Source organism: Dama dama, chromosome 5, assembly GCF_033118175.1.
Source record: "Dama dama isolate Ldn47 chromosome 5, ASM3311817v1, whole genome shotgun sequence".
Lineage (NCBI taxonomy): Eukaryota > Metazoa > Chordata > Mammalia > Artiodactyla > Cervidae > Dama > Dama dama.
In genome coordinates, this window is record NC_083685.1 from 103766401 (window position 1) to 103781625 (window position 15225).

General features: G+C 59.8%; 1 protein-coding gene across 4 annotated transcripts; it reads right to left on the minus strand.

The window, feature by feature from the left end:
- Positions 1-872: 872 nt before the first annotated feature.
- On the minus strand, positions 873-10083 carry RNF112 (ring finger protein 112). 4 transcript variants are annotated; one of them, XR_009692996.1, is made up of 17 exons: positions 9904-10083; positions 9678-9718; positions 8892-9180; positions 8485-8691; positions 8245-8373; positions 7965-8069; positions 7515-7565; positions 7212-7268; positions 7060-7134; positions 6867-6984; positions 6577-6743; positions 6450-6503; positions 6253-6327; positions 5928-6122; positions 3540-3706; positions 1919-2103; positions 873-1079 (listed from the first exon to the last, which is right to left on the minus strand). XR_009692996.1 is itself a non-coding variant. In XM_061143618.1 (14 exons), the coding sequence occupies exons 1-14, from the start codon at positions 9955-9957 to the stop codon at positions 5652-5654; spliced, it is 1887 nt and encodes a 628-aa protein (XP_060999601.1). In that variant the 5' UTR covers positions 9958-10083; the 3' UTR covers positions 4741-5651. The 4 variants fall into 4 exon arrangements, 3 of the variants coding, with proteins under 3 accessions (XP_060999601.1, XP_060999600.1, XP_060999602.1); XM_061143618.1 differs by lacking the exons at positions 873-1079; positions 1919-2103; positions 3540-3706 and having other exon boundaries at positions 4741-6122; positions 6577-6737; XM_061143617.1 differs by lacking the exons at positions 873-1079; positions 1919-2103; positions 3540-3706 and having other exon boundaries at positions 4741-6122.
- Between the last annotated feature and the right edge of the window lie 5142 nt (positions 10084-15225).

A 15225-nucleotide genomic window follows, 5' to 3' on the forward strand; every position in this document is an offset into this window, starting at 1 on the left:
TTTCCCTAAAAACACGCAGGTGTAGCCACCTCTTCAGGTTTCTGTTTCCTTACAAGGCTCCCGCATCCCAGACAACTTACATTAAATAAATCTGTGTGCTTTTCTCTTGTTCATCTGGCTTTTGTTGCATGGCCCCCAGCTGAGAATGCAGACAAGTATGTTAAGTAACAAAATTCAACTGCATACATTTTAAAGATCTTACTGGCTTTGTTCAATGACTTATGAATTAGATGGCATCGCCTCTGGCAGGAGCTCCGAGGAGCTGTACAGAGGGCATGATTTTCACAGGCAGAAGGGGCAGGAACAGGAAGTCACGCTGGGCTGAAAAGTGGGGTGGTAGTTGAGAGGTCACTTCCCCTACCAGGCCAGTGTGACCTCACTGGTATCGACCAGGCAACTCCTGATTCCCTGGTTTAAGATCCTATTTCAGGAAGAGTCTGAAACGGTAATTAAGTGAAGTTTGGCGATGTGGAGCTCAGCATCAGTGACTCCATTTTGAGATTGTCATCTTGTTTTTAACAAATATACAGCAAAAGAAAAGATGCTTTTTCCTCCCTCACATAATCAAGAATTTGAGTGTTTAACACTGGTATGCATTAAAGATTTCTCCTCAAATCATGTATTGTACTGACTTCTCTAATTCATCCCATTGGGATTCTGATAATTACTTGGCTTTGTATTTACAGAATGGCTGAAAATTTCAATGGCTGCAAAATATGAGAAAGGTAGAAATAGCAACAGAGATCATTAGAAATTGTAGTGTTACTGTTACTGACCCAAGTGTTTGAACTCTTTATTTTTAATTTCTTTTTTAAAATAGATTCTGCTCCTTTTAAAAATATATATATTTACTTATTTATTTTTGGCTGTGCTGGGCCTTTGTTGCTGGTGAACTGTCTCCAGTTTTGTGAGCAGGGGCTGCCCTTCACTGTGGTGGTGCACTTCTCTTCTCTCGTGCGGCACAGGCTCTAGGCGCTCGGCCTCTGCAGTCGCCGCACACGGGCTCAGTCATTGGTGCACAGGCTTAGTTGCCCCATGGCATGTGGGTCTTCCCGGACCAGGGACTGAACCGGCATCCCCTGTATTGGCAGGTGAATTCTTAATCACTGGATGACCAGGGAAGCCCCTTGGACTCTATTTTAATCAATAGGTTAATTCTCTGAAGTCCTACTAAGTCACCCAAGGCGGGAGTCCCAGGCCTCATGGGCTGTGCTTGCATTTCAAGCCTCACATGCTGGATTTGAGCCCAGCAGAAACGCACAGGAGAGGCTGGACAGACAAAACCGCATGAAACACAGATCCTTTTAAATTCACTGATCAAGCCTTAACATGTAGCAGCAACAGACACTGTCTATTACAGACAAGAAACAGAGAGATGAGATCACCGCACGTTGTCCCTGGAGGACTCTGTCCAGCCCTGCTCCTCTCTTAGATGCCCCTCCTGCCAGCGGGAGCTGGGGGGTCTTGAAAATGTGACCCCACAGGGAGTGTCCAGAGAGGGACGGCAGTGTGGGTGTGAGGACGGAGAGAGGGGAGGAGGGAGAAGGGAAAGAAAAGACTGAGAGAGAGAGGCTGCCGTTTCAACCTGGGCCGTGGGCGTCGATTCAAGCGCCAGTCCCTTCGCTTCCAGAAAGGGCCAAGCACCCTGTCTACTGCCCCCCGGGGTGATGGAGCCTGGACACCAGCCAGTTACATGTTTCTCCTGCCTGTCTGCCCCTCGTCAGGTGACCGCCGCTGGCCAGAGGGAGCAGGTGTCACAGCTGAGAGGAGAGAAGCTGTAGCTGCCCGACGTCCACCCCCTTGGAAGGAGAGGACAGGAGGAGGAGACAAGAGAGGTCAGGAGAGGGCCGGGACAAAGCGGAGAGAAGCTGTGCCTGAGCATGGGTGCCGAGGTCCCAGGGTGAGGAAGCAGACTTACCAAACGGGGAGATGCTGAAGCAAGGGGTCCCGGCCACTCAGGGAAGCTTGTTCGGTGGTCCTGGAGGTGCCTGCATCCTCTCCCAGGGAAGGGGCAAAGGCCCCACGGACGGCCCACCAGGGTGGTCACCAACTATAGCACTGACCCGAGTCCTTGGACTCTTTGATCAACAGACATCAACGAGGCTAGGCAAGAAATTCAGGTGAGGCTTATTGGAGCTCCTGCCGCATGCGCAGCGGGAGCAAGCAACAGGTGGCCTTGCGGCTCCTAGGGTGCAGGCTGGGCCCTTAACTAGGGCAGGTGGGGCCGGGGGTGGCTTGGGCGGTCTGCCTGCCCCCTGGGTGGGGCGGTTCGCAGAGATATCTTGCGCAGCGCCCAGCTTTAGCTCCCGCACCTCAGCCATGGTGGTTGGTTTGTGGCCTTCTGCAGCTCATTGTTCATGATTGCCCCCAGGTGCGTGCCCTTGTGTTTTTCCAGGTACAAGTGCTCTGGTAAATAGTCCAGGGCCCCAGCCTGTCCCATTACTATAAAATAGCAACAAAAGGGGAAAATCTGGAGGGTGAATAAATGTAAGACTGAATTTTTCCCTGGTTATCAAAGGGAAGAGCTCTTTTTGCCCCCTTTCTTAAGACTTTTCCTAGGGAAAATTCATATTTGCAAATTCTTCCTCTGTCCTTTTGATAGGTATGCAAATGTTTTTAAAGGCTAAATAAGCCTTTTGCTTGCATGCTCAGTTGCTTCAGTTGTGTCCGACTCTTTGTGACCCCACGGACTGTAGCCCACCGGGCTCCTCTGTCCATGGGATTCTCCAGGCAAGAATAGCCATTTCCTCCTCCAAGGGCTCTTCCCCACCCAGGGATCGAACCCGCACCTCTTGTGTCTCCTGCGTTGGCAGGTGGATTCTTTACCACTCAGCCACCTGGGAAGCCCAAAATAAACTTTTGACCAGAATTAAAACTCAGAGACTTTTCTTCCCAGAAAGACCACCTCTTTTCAATGTCAACATAAAGGGACTGCTGTAATAAAATCCACAGAAGGGGCAGCATTTATTCCTCACACTTGAGGGGGTTGAAAGTCCAAGATCCTGGGGACAGCGGACACGCTGTTGCAGCTGGGGAGGGCCCACTTCCTGAAGCGTAGCCGGCTGGGCCCTCACACGTTGAAGGGGCTGGGGACCCTGCCGGGTCTGTTCATCTCTGACAAGGACACTAACCCCATACACGAGGGCTGCACCCTCAAGACCTAATCCCTCCCAGAGGCCTCACCCGCTGATACCACACACTGGCACGTGGGTTTCAGAGTAGGACCTGGAGGGTGGGAGGAGGGGGCTCAAGGACGCAGCTTCCCTCGCTCTGTGGCCAGCTTCAGCACCAGGAGGCTCCAGAAGCAGGCATCTCAGGCTAAGTCCCCAGCCAGATCTCTAACCTGACGCTTGTCACCCAAGGAACGTGGAATCAGTTACCTTCACCAGAGAGAAAGGTTAGAACCAGCCAGGCTGCGAGGTCTCGACACAGTCCCTGGGTTCTTGTGAACTACAGAACCAGTGTTGGAAGCACCAGGCTTGGAGCCCAGAGGCCTGATCTCAGGATCTGGGTGGGGGGAGGGGGTGATGCGGGCTTACCTGAGCAAGGAATCTGGCATCAGAGATCGTGTGTTCGAGGTCCGGCTCATCTCTGACTAGTTTTCTCAATGGAGACATGTCGTTTCTCTAAACTTCTGATAAAAGCGGGTCCTTGATGTCCTCAATGCCCCGTGTGGGTCCCAGGCTCTGGGGAGATGCTTTAAGAGCTGTAAGACACAAGGCAAATGTGGCTCAATGTGATCCATCTGGCCTCACAGAGTGCTCGCCCGGCCCGCCCACTGGGCAGGCTCCTTCTGTCCAGAGAGCAGCGGGACGGCGCACTGCAGTTCCTTGCAGCCCCAGGGGTGGGGGCTTCCAGCTAGACCGCCCCCTCCCTTCCTGACTCCTCGGAGACTCCCCCACATCCTGAGCCTGCCAGCCCCAAAGCCTGCAAGGCTCTGTAGCCTGTGTGTCCAATGGACAACAAGAGAACAACCCAGGGAGATGCTTCCAGAAACCGTCCTCAACAAACACACACAGTCTGGGCCCTGCCTTCACCTCTGGCCCCAACCCCAGAAGTTCCAGAGTCACCCCAGCCCTCCATCTCCCCCACCCATCCCCGGCCAGCCATCGGGATTTCTCTGACTTGTGCTGTGGAGCTGGGTCCCAGACCACGCCCTTCTGCCTGTCTCCCGACATTGCTTCCCAGAGCTGGTCCTGACACCTCAATTTAAGCACAGCTGACCCTAAAGGAGTCTCCCAGTTCGGCAGGGGTACACCAGCTGGGGGTCAGGAGTTTGGAGGCTCTCCTGCCATCAGCCACCAGGGCAGCATCAATTAAGATGTCCCCTCTCTGGGTTTGCATCTGCAAAGGACAGGGTTCCAACGCAGACTCAGTTGCTGTCCTGCTGAGTGGGGGCTGGGCAGGACCAGGGCAGCAGATGCTCGCCAGGTGCTGGCCTGCAGAGAGGTCCTGGCTCCTCCTGCCTCTGGCTCCAGCAGTCACTCCCTGTCCACCTCCACCCTCGGATGGAAACCAAATGACAACCTTCTCCAGGGCCAGCGAGGTGGGAGAGACCACGGGAGCAGGACCCACTCCTAGTGGGCGGACAAGCCCTTGGCGCCCAGGTCTCTGGATTTTGGCCCCTCTTCCCATCTGCAGATCCCCGTCACGGAGTGCCTGGGCTCACTGCCCAGTCCCCAAAGTCCCATGGAGGCTGAGCTCTGGAGCTGCTTCAATGATTTACTGGGACGCTGACACTCAAGCACACATGTTTTATTTTTCGTAGGATGCACCCGTTAATCCTTCGCGGTTTAATAGCCTAGAAGGCTCTTCGTGGAGCTCTCCCATCCTCCTTGGGCTTGCCATGGGGCTGCATTCAGGTCTCCTGCCAACGGGCCCAAGGGGTGTCCCCCAGCTTCAGAGGGCGGTGTGGTCCATGGACCTGTCCCCCCGGGACTTTCCTAGAATCTGCGATGAGGGCTGTCGGTATAATTCAGCAACTACTGGTGTTTTTCTTTGGCTCTGACCCGTTGTTGGGACGGCATTCCACAGAGAACATGGACACTGACCGGGCTGGACAAAGGGCACGACCACGAGGGACACATAAGGGGCCCCGCTCTCAGGGCACGTGCAGGCTCCCCAGGGCTGCTGGAGGAGGGGAGGCCCCCGTCCTGCTGGGGTAACTTTGGGAGGAGTCTCCGCTCTGGGGTTAGGCCACTGTGTGCTGCCTGGGGGCGGGGCACTCGTCCCATTCTCAGCCCCTCTGCGGGGCTCCTGATCCTGATCAACAGGATCCCCCATCCTGGGGCTGCTTCCATCTCTGAAGGGGAGGCTTCAGAATGGCGCCTGCCCAGCCCTGCTGCAGTCCCAGGAAAGAAGCTAGGGTGCAGAGGGTGGGCCACGCTCTTGGTGGGAGACCCTGGGCCTGTTCATCTAGGACGAGAGGCAGGTTTGGGACTGTCTGAGACAGAAACAGCCCAAGGCTTTCTTCAGGCCCCTCCCGGCCCTGAGCCCTCTCGGTTTCTTGGTGACTGTGATTCTGTCACCACCCGGATGGGCGGTTCACCCAGGACAGTGTGGTACATGGGGGCCCTTGGATCAGCACCCCCAGTCCTCTCCCACGTCCGCCCCTCCCCCCAGCATCTAGCCCTGGAGCATCCAGGCAGGGGTCACTCTTCCTGCAGCAGGGGCTCCCGGTCCCCCTCCTGCACCCTCTCGTCTTCCTCCTTCTCCATGCAGCCCACTGTGGCCGCCAGCCCGGCACCAACACCTCCCCCGACCACAGCTGCCCCCGTGGCCCCCACCGCAGCTCCCGCAGCCACCATGCCAGCCTCTGCGGCCAGCGCCGCTGCAGCCATGCCCGCGCCCACCACGCCCCCCGCCAGACCCATGAGCCCCGCGCCCACTGCGCCGCCAACAGCGGCCAGGTGGCCACAGAAGCGCACGGTGTAGGAGTCCATGAAGGCCTTGGCCTCGGCCTGCAGCTCAGCCTCCAGGGCCTCTAAGGTCTGCTCCCTCCCGGCGCACAGCAAGGTTGCCCCGTGTCGGGCCAGCAGCGTGTCCTTCTGGGCCGACAGGAGGTTCCGCATGGTGTCCGGCAGTACCCGAAGTGCAGAGAAAATGCGCTTGGTGGCTGCGTCCTGTGATGGAGGAAGAAGGGGCCTGACCTGAAGCCAAGTAACTCCCACCAGACCCCCGCCTGGGCTCCTCCTGCCCGATGCCCAGCTCCTCTCCTGCAGGACGCCCAGGCTCCCAGCAGGCCAGGCTCACCTGCTGCCGCACATACTCCTCAAACTCCTTCTTGGCAGCTTCCACCGTCCGCAGGTCATGCAGCTGGGCGGCCATCTGTCCAGGGGAAAACCCGGCTGCCTCCCTCCTTCACCCCTGTCCCCTGCTGGTTGCCCGGCTCTATCCAGAGGGGTCTGGCCCACCTCCCCCACCCCCATGTCCTCCCCTCAGCCCCGTACCTCATCCGGGGAGGTGCAGCTGGGGCCCGTCCTGCCCATCCAGCCCGAGAGGTTCTGTAGAGACAGCGGTGGGGGGTCACGGGATGCAGGGGCAGTGGGTGTCTGGGGCTCCAGGGGGCTTTCACACCTTGACCTCCTGAGCCAGCTGCTGCCCTGTGAGCAGGCGTCGGTCCCCCCGGGCCGCGGGGCGCCCCTCGCTCCAGTAGCCCGGGCAGCGGCTCTTGGCGTGCTGGGGGGCCGCACTCAGCACGTCAGCCACGTAGGCGCGCAGGCGGCCAGCATCATCATCTGTGTCTGAGGAAGAGATCCCTCATGCAGAGGAGCCCGGAGCAGGACCGGCTTTAGGAGGAGAGAGGGTATCAGGCCAGGCACCCGGAGGAGGGCAGGCTGGGGAGTCCCTGCTCCAGGGACACTCACCGCCTGAGCTTCCATGGCCTCGGCTCGCCCACCGCCGCCCAGGAGCTGGCAGGAGGTAGCAGCGGGCTCTCCTCCCTTGGAGCAGCCCCTGGACCTTGGGGTACTTGCCGGACGATTTCTAAAGGAGGGGGAGCACTCTGAGCTAGCTCCCCATACCTGCCCCATCTGCCCGGCCCTCCGTCCCCTCCCTCACCTGGATGACGTCGCCCACGTGACCCTGCCAAGCCTTGCTGGTGTGGGAGGAGTCACGAACTAAGAGGTCCAGGTGCTGGAAGAGAAGCGGTGCTGACAGCAGCAGCTGGGGGCATCAGGGCCTGGGCTCCAAGTCCAGAGACGGGCTCTCACCTGGATTGGCACCATGCCATAGTGTCTGCCCATCACCTCGGCCACGTGGACAAACGTCTGGGGACAGGGCACAGGGGTCACGACTGGACCACTCCAAGGATGTGCCTCCCAGCCCCCAGAGGACACCGTCCCAACTCCCAGCCCTGGACCCTCCAGCCTCTCCTCAGCCCCCAGCCCACAGCCCTGCTCCAGGTCACGAAACCCTGGGGCAGAGTCGGGCAGGACTAAATTCTGGCTGCCCAGTCCCCTGCCTCATGGTCAACACAGGGACAGAGTGCAGCCCCAGGCCAGCCATCCCCTCACCTCCAGGTGCTCCAGGTCTGTGTCCTTCAGCTCCTGGGAAGCTGTGAGGATCTGCAACCAAGGAGAACAAGGTGCGGGAGGGGCTGTGACGACAAGGAGATGCTGGGAAGACCCCGGCAAGGAAGGACCCTCAGGTGGACTGTGGGGCTCAGGATGTAGGAGGGATCAGCCGGGGGGGAACCCCTTGCACCCTGCAGTGGGGCAGGACTGGCCTGACCTGGATGGGGTGGAGGGCAGGTCGGGGAATGGTCCAAGACCTTCAGCCTCCCTAGGGGCCTTCAACCAAACTTTAGGACAAACCACATTCCCGCCTTCCCTGAGGTCACCCCCTCCTAGGGGCGCCTCCAGAACCTGCTCTGGGGCCAAGATGACCTTCCTTGGTGGGACCGGGCTGGGCTGAGATGGCCCTGGGAAGGTGGAGAGAGCCTTGAGGAGCTGGCAGGGCCTCACCTGGTAAGAGCTCAGCATGGAGGTGAGGGCGCACAGCCGGGTCCTCGTTTCCTTGCTCAGCTCTGGGCTCATGACGTCCCCCGTGTCCACCAGGAACACGGCCACCTGCGTAGAGAGCCAGCCATGGGTCAGCCTGCCAGGTGCCTCCCCGACCGTGCCCCTTCCCACCCTGCCTTCTCATCCTGGCCCCCAAAGTTTTCCTGCCCACCACCCTCTCTGCTCCCCGCCCCCCCCACACTGCCCGAGTCAGCCTGGACCCCTCTGTCCCTTCCCCCCTCACCTTCCTCCCCTCCTTCCCCAGCAGGAAGGGGTGGCTCCACATCCAGATGCCCCTGGAGAGGCCGTTGGCTCCCCACCGGAACCCCTGCCCGGAGCCCCCGCCCCTCGGCCAGCCGCCCTCGCCGGACGCCTGAGGGGCAGAGAAGCAGAGCAGCTTTGGACCATCCGGCCCTTCTCCCTTTGCCAAGCCCGGCTGGGACTCTGGTCCTGTCCCCCAGCCCCCGCCCGGCCCCGCGCTCACCAAGCCGGGCAGGCCCTGGAGCAGGTGGTTGAGGAGGAAGGTCTTCCCTGAGTGTGGCCCTCCCAGGACGGCGAGGAGGCAGACGGGGGTGTCCCTGGCCAGCGGGTGCTTCAGGCAGCGGTTGATGGCGCCCATCCGCAGGATGAGGCCCCCCGAGGCGTTGATCCGCACCAGCAGCAGAGGCTCGGCCCGCACGGCGCAGGTCTCCTGGGCCCAGAGATGGGGCTCCTTGAGCACCAGGCTGGAGCCTGTCCGCCCCAAACTCCACTCCCTCAGTCGCCCCGCCCCAAACCACGCCCCTCAGTCGCCCCGCCCCCTCCGTCCTCCCGGCTCAGGCCGGCTTGCTCACCTCCATCGCCCCGCCCCCTCCTCCGCCCCGCCCCCTCCGTCCAGGTCCAGACCGGCACCTGCAGCGCGGCGGCGGGCAGCGGCCTCTGCGGCAGGAGCCTCATCCTCTCCCCCAGGCCCCGCAGGCCCTTCCTCCGCTTGCAGGTCTTGCGGCACTCGGGGCAGCAGGGCGGCCCGCAGCCAGGCACGCGGTGGGTGCTGAAGCACCGCGGGCAGAAGTCGTGGCCACAGTCCAGCGAGATGGGCTCACGTGGCCTCTCCAGGCAGATAGAGCAGGCGGGTGGCTCGCGGGGCGCCGTGGGCCGGGACCCCAGCCCCAGCTCCAGCTTGGGGAACGGCGTATGGGACCTGGGGGCGGCGGGGGGATGCGGGGACCCCAGACAGTGGTGAGAGGGGCCCCCGAAACAAGGAACCCTGGATGGAGCTGTCGCGGGTAAGTTCCCGCCCAGGTCTGGCCTGCTTCTAACCCTCCAGGAAGGGAGGCAGGGGCGGGCAGACAAGATGGTGCCGGTGTCTGGTATAGATGCCACGGAAATCCACCCCCACGACCTCCTGCTTCGAGGGGAGGGGTCCCTCCAGGGGTCACCTACCCCTACCCCCTCCCTGCAATGGCTTAAACACTCTGGGCTTGCGGACATAAGGGGGCTCCCGCGGCGGAGCAGATGGCTCTCGGCAGATTCCAGCGCTGAGCTGGCACCGGCTTCCTGAGGCACCCACCTGATTTCCCATCCTTCCCTCCACAGCCCAGTGGAGCCAGCCTGGTGTTGCCTCCCCTGGGACAGGCCTCCGTGCTCCCAGCCAGCCCACCCACATGGCCCCCACCCGCCGCCAGGCCCTCCACTTACCAACTGTTGCTGCTGTTCCCCATGAAGCTCCGTTTTCTCTCCTTGGAGAAAATTGGGGAGAGAAAACCCCAAAAATGTGATTTAGAAGAGAATCCAGAGTTCTATCTTCATCTTGGGTTTTAGGTGCCCCCATCCCCCCTCTGGAGACCCATTCCCCCCCAAGGGGACCTCTTCCCAGCACCCCGCCCCCCGACTTCCTCCCCAGATCTCAGGACCAAGACCTTGCCTGTTTGCCAAGCCGGTGACAAAAGGAAATGACTGACAAGGCGGACCTCGGCATGGGAGGCTGGCGGGGGCAAGGGTCCTGGAGCAGAGAACAGGCCCTAGAGACCTTGCCAGCGCTGAGGATGACTCTTCTGGAAGCACTGGTGGGGCTGTGGCAGGTGGAGGCTGGTGGGGGGGAGGGTGGTCTCCCCGGAGGAGACGACTGGGCAGGGCTGGGAAATGGATGTGACAGTCGGGAAAGAGGAGGCTGCCTCTGGACTCACCCCAGGGGGAGGAGACAGGACTGCGGGAACCAGGGCTCCGGAGGAGGGAGGGACGAGGCAAGCCGAGCCGAGCCCAGAATCCCTGGCAGAGGCTGGGATGCAGGCGAGCGAGGTGGTGAGTCGCCATGGAGACGAGGGAAAGATAAGGACAGGGCGGGGGAGGGTGGAGGGAGAGCGAAACCATATGGGTGCGCGGCAGACACGGAACTAGGCTGGCACTGCCCCTGCTGGCCCAGCGGGGCTCTTCCAGGGCCGCAGGCAGGGGGTACAGGAGACAGAAGTGTGGGAACCAGGAAAGCACGTGGTGGGCGCTGACCCAGAGTTCCAGATAGTCTCTTTCCTCCTATGGACGGTTGTGGTGCTGGACATCTGCTGGGGCCCATGATGCTACCCACCACATGTGGCCTACAAGACCCTCCCCCGCAGCGGTCCCTCCCCCAGGGTCATCCCAGCTATGCCTTCCTCAGCCCCCTGGGCTGCTCTGACATTGGCTGTTTGTCCCGCGGTGTCTTCCTCTCCCACTGAGTTATCCCTGGACCCTCTAGCTGCCTATTGACTGGGCCCCTCCCACTCACCCTGCAGTGTACAGCCAGCCCAGACCCCTGAGCACAGCTGACCCCTGGGCTGCTCAAACACCTGCCACAGCTCTGGCTCCGTACGATCATTAGATTGGAATCCAAAGTTCCTGGCCTGCACCCGAGGGCCTGAACCTCCCTGAGCAGCCCTCCCTCTTCCACCTCTGACCTCCACCCAGTGTTCCCTGGGCCTGTAGTGGGCCCATCCCTCCAGAGATACTTGTGTGGATGTGTGCTAAGTCACTTCAGTTGTGTCCGACTCTTTGCGACCCCATGGACCATAGCCCACCAGGCTCCTCTGTCCATGGGATTCTCCAGGCAAGAATACTGGAGTGGGTTGTTGTGCCCTCCTCTAAGGGATCTTCTCAACCCAGGGATTGAATCCAGACCTCTGGGGCACCCAGCAAAGGCAGGGCACTTGGATCTGCATTCCTGGGGAGGCTGGAGGTGGGAGGACAAAGTTTCTCACAGGGAGAGTGAGAGGTGGAGGAGAGGCTGGGAGCAGGGTGCACAGGACCCTCTGCAGCCTCATCCCTCAGTCCCTGTCCCCGGGCCCTCTCTGGCCCAGGAGGCCATTATCTAGCCAGCAGCCTCTGGGTACTGTCCAGTGGGTAAGGCCAGACTCAGCTGCATTTGAGGCTGGGACCCTCCCCAGCCCTGAGGGACAGCAGGATGTGCTGAGTACCCCGCTTCCAGGGCCACCAGTCCCTTCCCATCAAGGTGGCCCCCGCCATGCCCTAAGATGACCTCTGGGACTGAAAGGCCCCCTCCACATCCCCCCCACCTCTGGCCATTGGTTACATATTGTTTCCACTTCTGTGTTCAGAGCTGGTGGGGGGCAGTCAGTGGCAGAGGTGGCGAGGCTGGTGGGGGGCAGTCAGTGGCAGAGGTGGCGAGGCCAGCGCCGAGCTCTATGCTAGAAAGCACTGGCTGCCCATGACCCTGAACCTGACCCTGGCTCTACCCCTCCTGGCAGCTGCCAGGGAGGAAAGTCCTAACTCCCCAGCCTCCAGTCAAAGGCCTTCAGGCAGGAAATTCACTCCTAGCTTCCTGAAATAATGTCATAGCAGAACAATCATCCCACACCTGCTTAGCAATTTAGGGTCACGCCACGTCACCAAGAGCTGCCTCCCCCAGCCCCCACAGCACAGAGGGCCTGGTGTCTAAACAGGGAACCCAAGGCTGAGCGAGCAGGATGATCATGCAGTGCAGTCCCAGAGGGCGGCCTCGGCCCCCCAACCCCAGGCCTGTGCCGGCCATCGCCACCTCCCCCCAACCCATGCTGGGGGCTTTACACAGAGAGCCCCCAGCAACCACCCCCCAGCCCAGGCCCAGACACCCTCAGAGAGCTTCCCCATCTCTCCTTTCCCCTCTTTGTTCTCAGATCTTTAGAAAGTGCCTCTTCTGTACCAATCATGGAGTTGGATGCCAGGGCTACAAGAGACAGATGGGGTCCTCACCCGGGGGAGCTCAAAGGCTGTGTTCAAACCCAGAACAGCCCTCCACCCTGAGCACGGACATTGAAACCCAGGAGACTATGGGACTGGGGAAGCCCCACAGCCAGACTTGCAGCTGCTGATGCTCAGTCTTGTGGGATGGGTGGACATTAACCCCTCTCTGTGAAAGGTGCTGGGTGTTGCAGGCACGGGGAGCAGCCTGTGTCAAGGCCGGGCTGGGGCAGTGCAGGGGAGTGCGGTCCGCAGAGCACAGACCTAGGGAGGACACGAGGCAGCTTTTAGACTTTCCTGACATGACGATGGGAACATAAAGGAGTTGAAGCAGGAGGCATGTGACAAGATCTGCATCCCTGAACCCACGCAGAGAGACTACTGGAGACCTGGCAGCTTAACCAGGCCTGAGACCTGTGCCCTAGGGACTGCGTCCAGAGTGCCACCAAATTTTGCTACAGCAGGCAGTGCTGTGCCGGGAGCTCCTGCCCTGACACCACCACCCACCTGGTAGGGATCTTCTCCTGCACAGAGCTCAACTCACACGCTGATCTTTGCTGACTTTAGCTACAAACAGTGAAGGGTGGTGCCAGGCACGTCTGACTTGCTCTGGAGTTTTGAGGTTAACAGTCTGCCATGTCACCAAAAACAAACTTTTTTTTTTTCTAATTAAAGGGGGAGATTAAAGCATCCTAAGTGTCCAGTCACAGATAAATAAATAGTTGATGATTTAAAACTAGATGCTTCAGCTGCAGGGTGGCGTGGGCAGAGCTGTTGTTGATGCTAGGCACCCAGGGGTCTGTTTTGGCCTGAGCCCATTTCCAACTAGAATCTCATCTGTTCTTGCTTCTTTCCGACAATGGACACAGGTGGTCCCTGCTGTGTGCCAGCAGCCAGGCAGCCCACCGGAAAGGCCCTGGTGGTCAGGCTGAGCACACTAGGCTCTGTCCCCTGAAACAAAGGGCATGAGGACAAGAGTGGAGATTTTGTGGGACACCTGGAAACTGCTGGGCAGTGTGGTGGTCAGTCAGAAGGGGGGCTCAGCGGCCAATCTAGTGGGGTGAGAGGGCAGGGGACCATGGACACTGGAGCCACCTCTTAACTCTCACAGCCCTGCTCTGCGGTCAAGGAAGTGGAGATTCAGAGTCACATGACCTCCTCACAGAGGCTTGGGGCCGCCCGCCTGGGGGTCAGGAAGGGGTAGAGAAGCCACAGTCCCAGCATGGCGGACAGGAAGGGGGGCTACAGGGGCAAGACGCCCAGGCCAGGGCACTGACTGACTGCTGTGGGGATAGGAGAAGACAGTGGTGACACTCAAAGGCCCCCTGAGGTTCACACTGGCTAGCAGGGGGCCAGCAGCAACCGAGGAACCTGCGCCATCACGTACCAGCTTCCCTGAATCCGAGCCCATGCCCAGCTCCAGGCCCCTCCCCTGAAATCCCCTATTTGGACTCCTAGCCGCCCACCAGGTCTGGAGCATCCAGGCAGTCGGCCAGGATGCTGAGGATGCGGCCAGCTGGCCCCGAGGAACAGACTCCCCGCCACAGTCTCCGCCCAGCAGGGCCCAGCCCCCCAGACCCCTCCGAGGTGAAAGGCAGCAGCTCGCAGCTGGACAGCCAGCCAGCCAGGCTGATTGGGGCCGGGCCCCCTGCAGGCTCAGCCTCTGCATCCAGACCTCCACTGGCCATCTGGTGGCCAAGGCTGCCCCCAGATGGACCGGACCAGCTGGAAGGCCCTGGCAGCACCCAGACCTTGGTTCAAATGCCAACCCTGCCCAGCTTGCCAGCCTGGTCACTCCCCTCCCTGCAGCTCAGCTTCCTGACAGTAAAGCTAAAGATAACGATCTTCCCCCCTGCCAGGTTATTGCCAGAGCCTGGCGTGCAGCTGGTGCTCAATAAATGCCAGCTGGGCTCACCTCACCTCACCGTGTTTACCCCCTGTTCTCCCCACTGTTTACCCCCGCCTGGTCTCTCAGCCCCCTCCCCGTCCAGGGGGCCTGACCCCTCCTCTGGTCAAATAAGAATCCTAGAGGTTCCTACAGAGGCAGGACCTGAGGGCATGAAGACCATGCCCCGCAGACAGAGTCCTGTTTCAGCTAGTTTGTTACTCTAATGAGATGGTCATGGGCATTTACTTGCTCCTATGGTAGGCTACCATCCCATGGATGGCATCACCGATTCAATGGACATGAGTTTGAGCAAGCTCCAGGAACTGGTGATAGACAGGAAAGCCTGGTGTGCTGCAGTTCATGGGGTCGCAAAGAGTCGGACACAACTGAGTGACTGAACTGAACTGAAGGTAGGCTGAGTCCTTTCAACGATAGAAACTCAGTTCTCCCCGATTTCCTCCAAAGGTGGAATCATGGCTCCACTTTATAGATGAGGAAACTGAGGCTCTGCAGATGCTCACAGCCATGCCTGCCTCCTGCTAACCTCACTCCCTCACACACACACATACACATACATACATACATACATACATAGACACACACATGTACACACACACAGACACACCACACACACACACACACACACACTTCTCCTTCCTCTCTCAGCCCCTCCCCACCCTCTAGCCTAGACCTGGGGAGAGTAGAGCAGCCATAACGGCCAGGTGCTCAGCAATCCACCACATAGCCTGTTTGTTGATGAAATCAAGTGTGGAGTGAGGTTAGGTAACAGGAAGTGACCAGCTGACCCCAGAGGTCAGGGAGGATGGTGTCCAAATGCTGGAATCTGCTTCTGCTTTCTGACGATGAATCTGGCAGCAGGAAGAGCAGGAGCCCCACCCCGATCAGAGCAGCTGGTCCCGGAGGACATCCCGGGGCCAGAGGCAGGGAGGCGGTCAGCTGAGAGGCCTGAGAAGGCTGGGGAGCCATCCCCAGGGCCCAGGCCAGCCCTGCCCATCCACAGAGGCCACCAGGAACAGATGGTGGGCTGACAGCCCCTGCCCCACCTGCTCCACCAGTATCATGCATATATGCTAAGTCACTTTAGTGTGTGTCTGACTTTTGCAACCCCATGGACTGTAGTCCACCAGG

What these genes read in the sequence shown, in the direction of transcription:
- RNF112 (XM_061143617.1), bottom strand. Translation starts at nt 9,957, where the DNA reads ATGCCGAGGTCCGCCTTGTCAGTCATTTCCTTTTGTCACCGGCTTGGC. An exon ending in TGCCCGCCGCCGCGCTGCAG is followed by an intron (nt 8,692 to 8,891) that starts GTGCCGGTCTGG and finishes CTCTGGGCCCAG; the next exon opens with GAGACCTGCGCCGTGCGGGC. An exon ending in TCCAGGGCCTGCCCGGCTTG is followed by an intron (nt 8,374 to 8,484) that starts GTGAGCGCGGGG and finishes TCTGCCCCTCAG; the next exon opens with GCGTCCGGCGAGGGCGGCTG.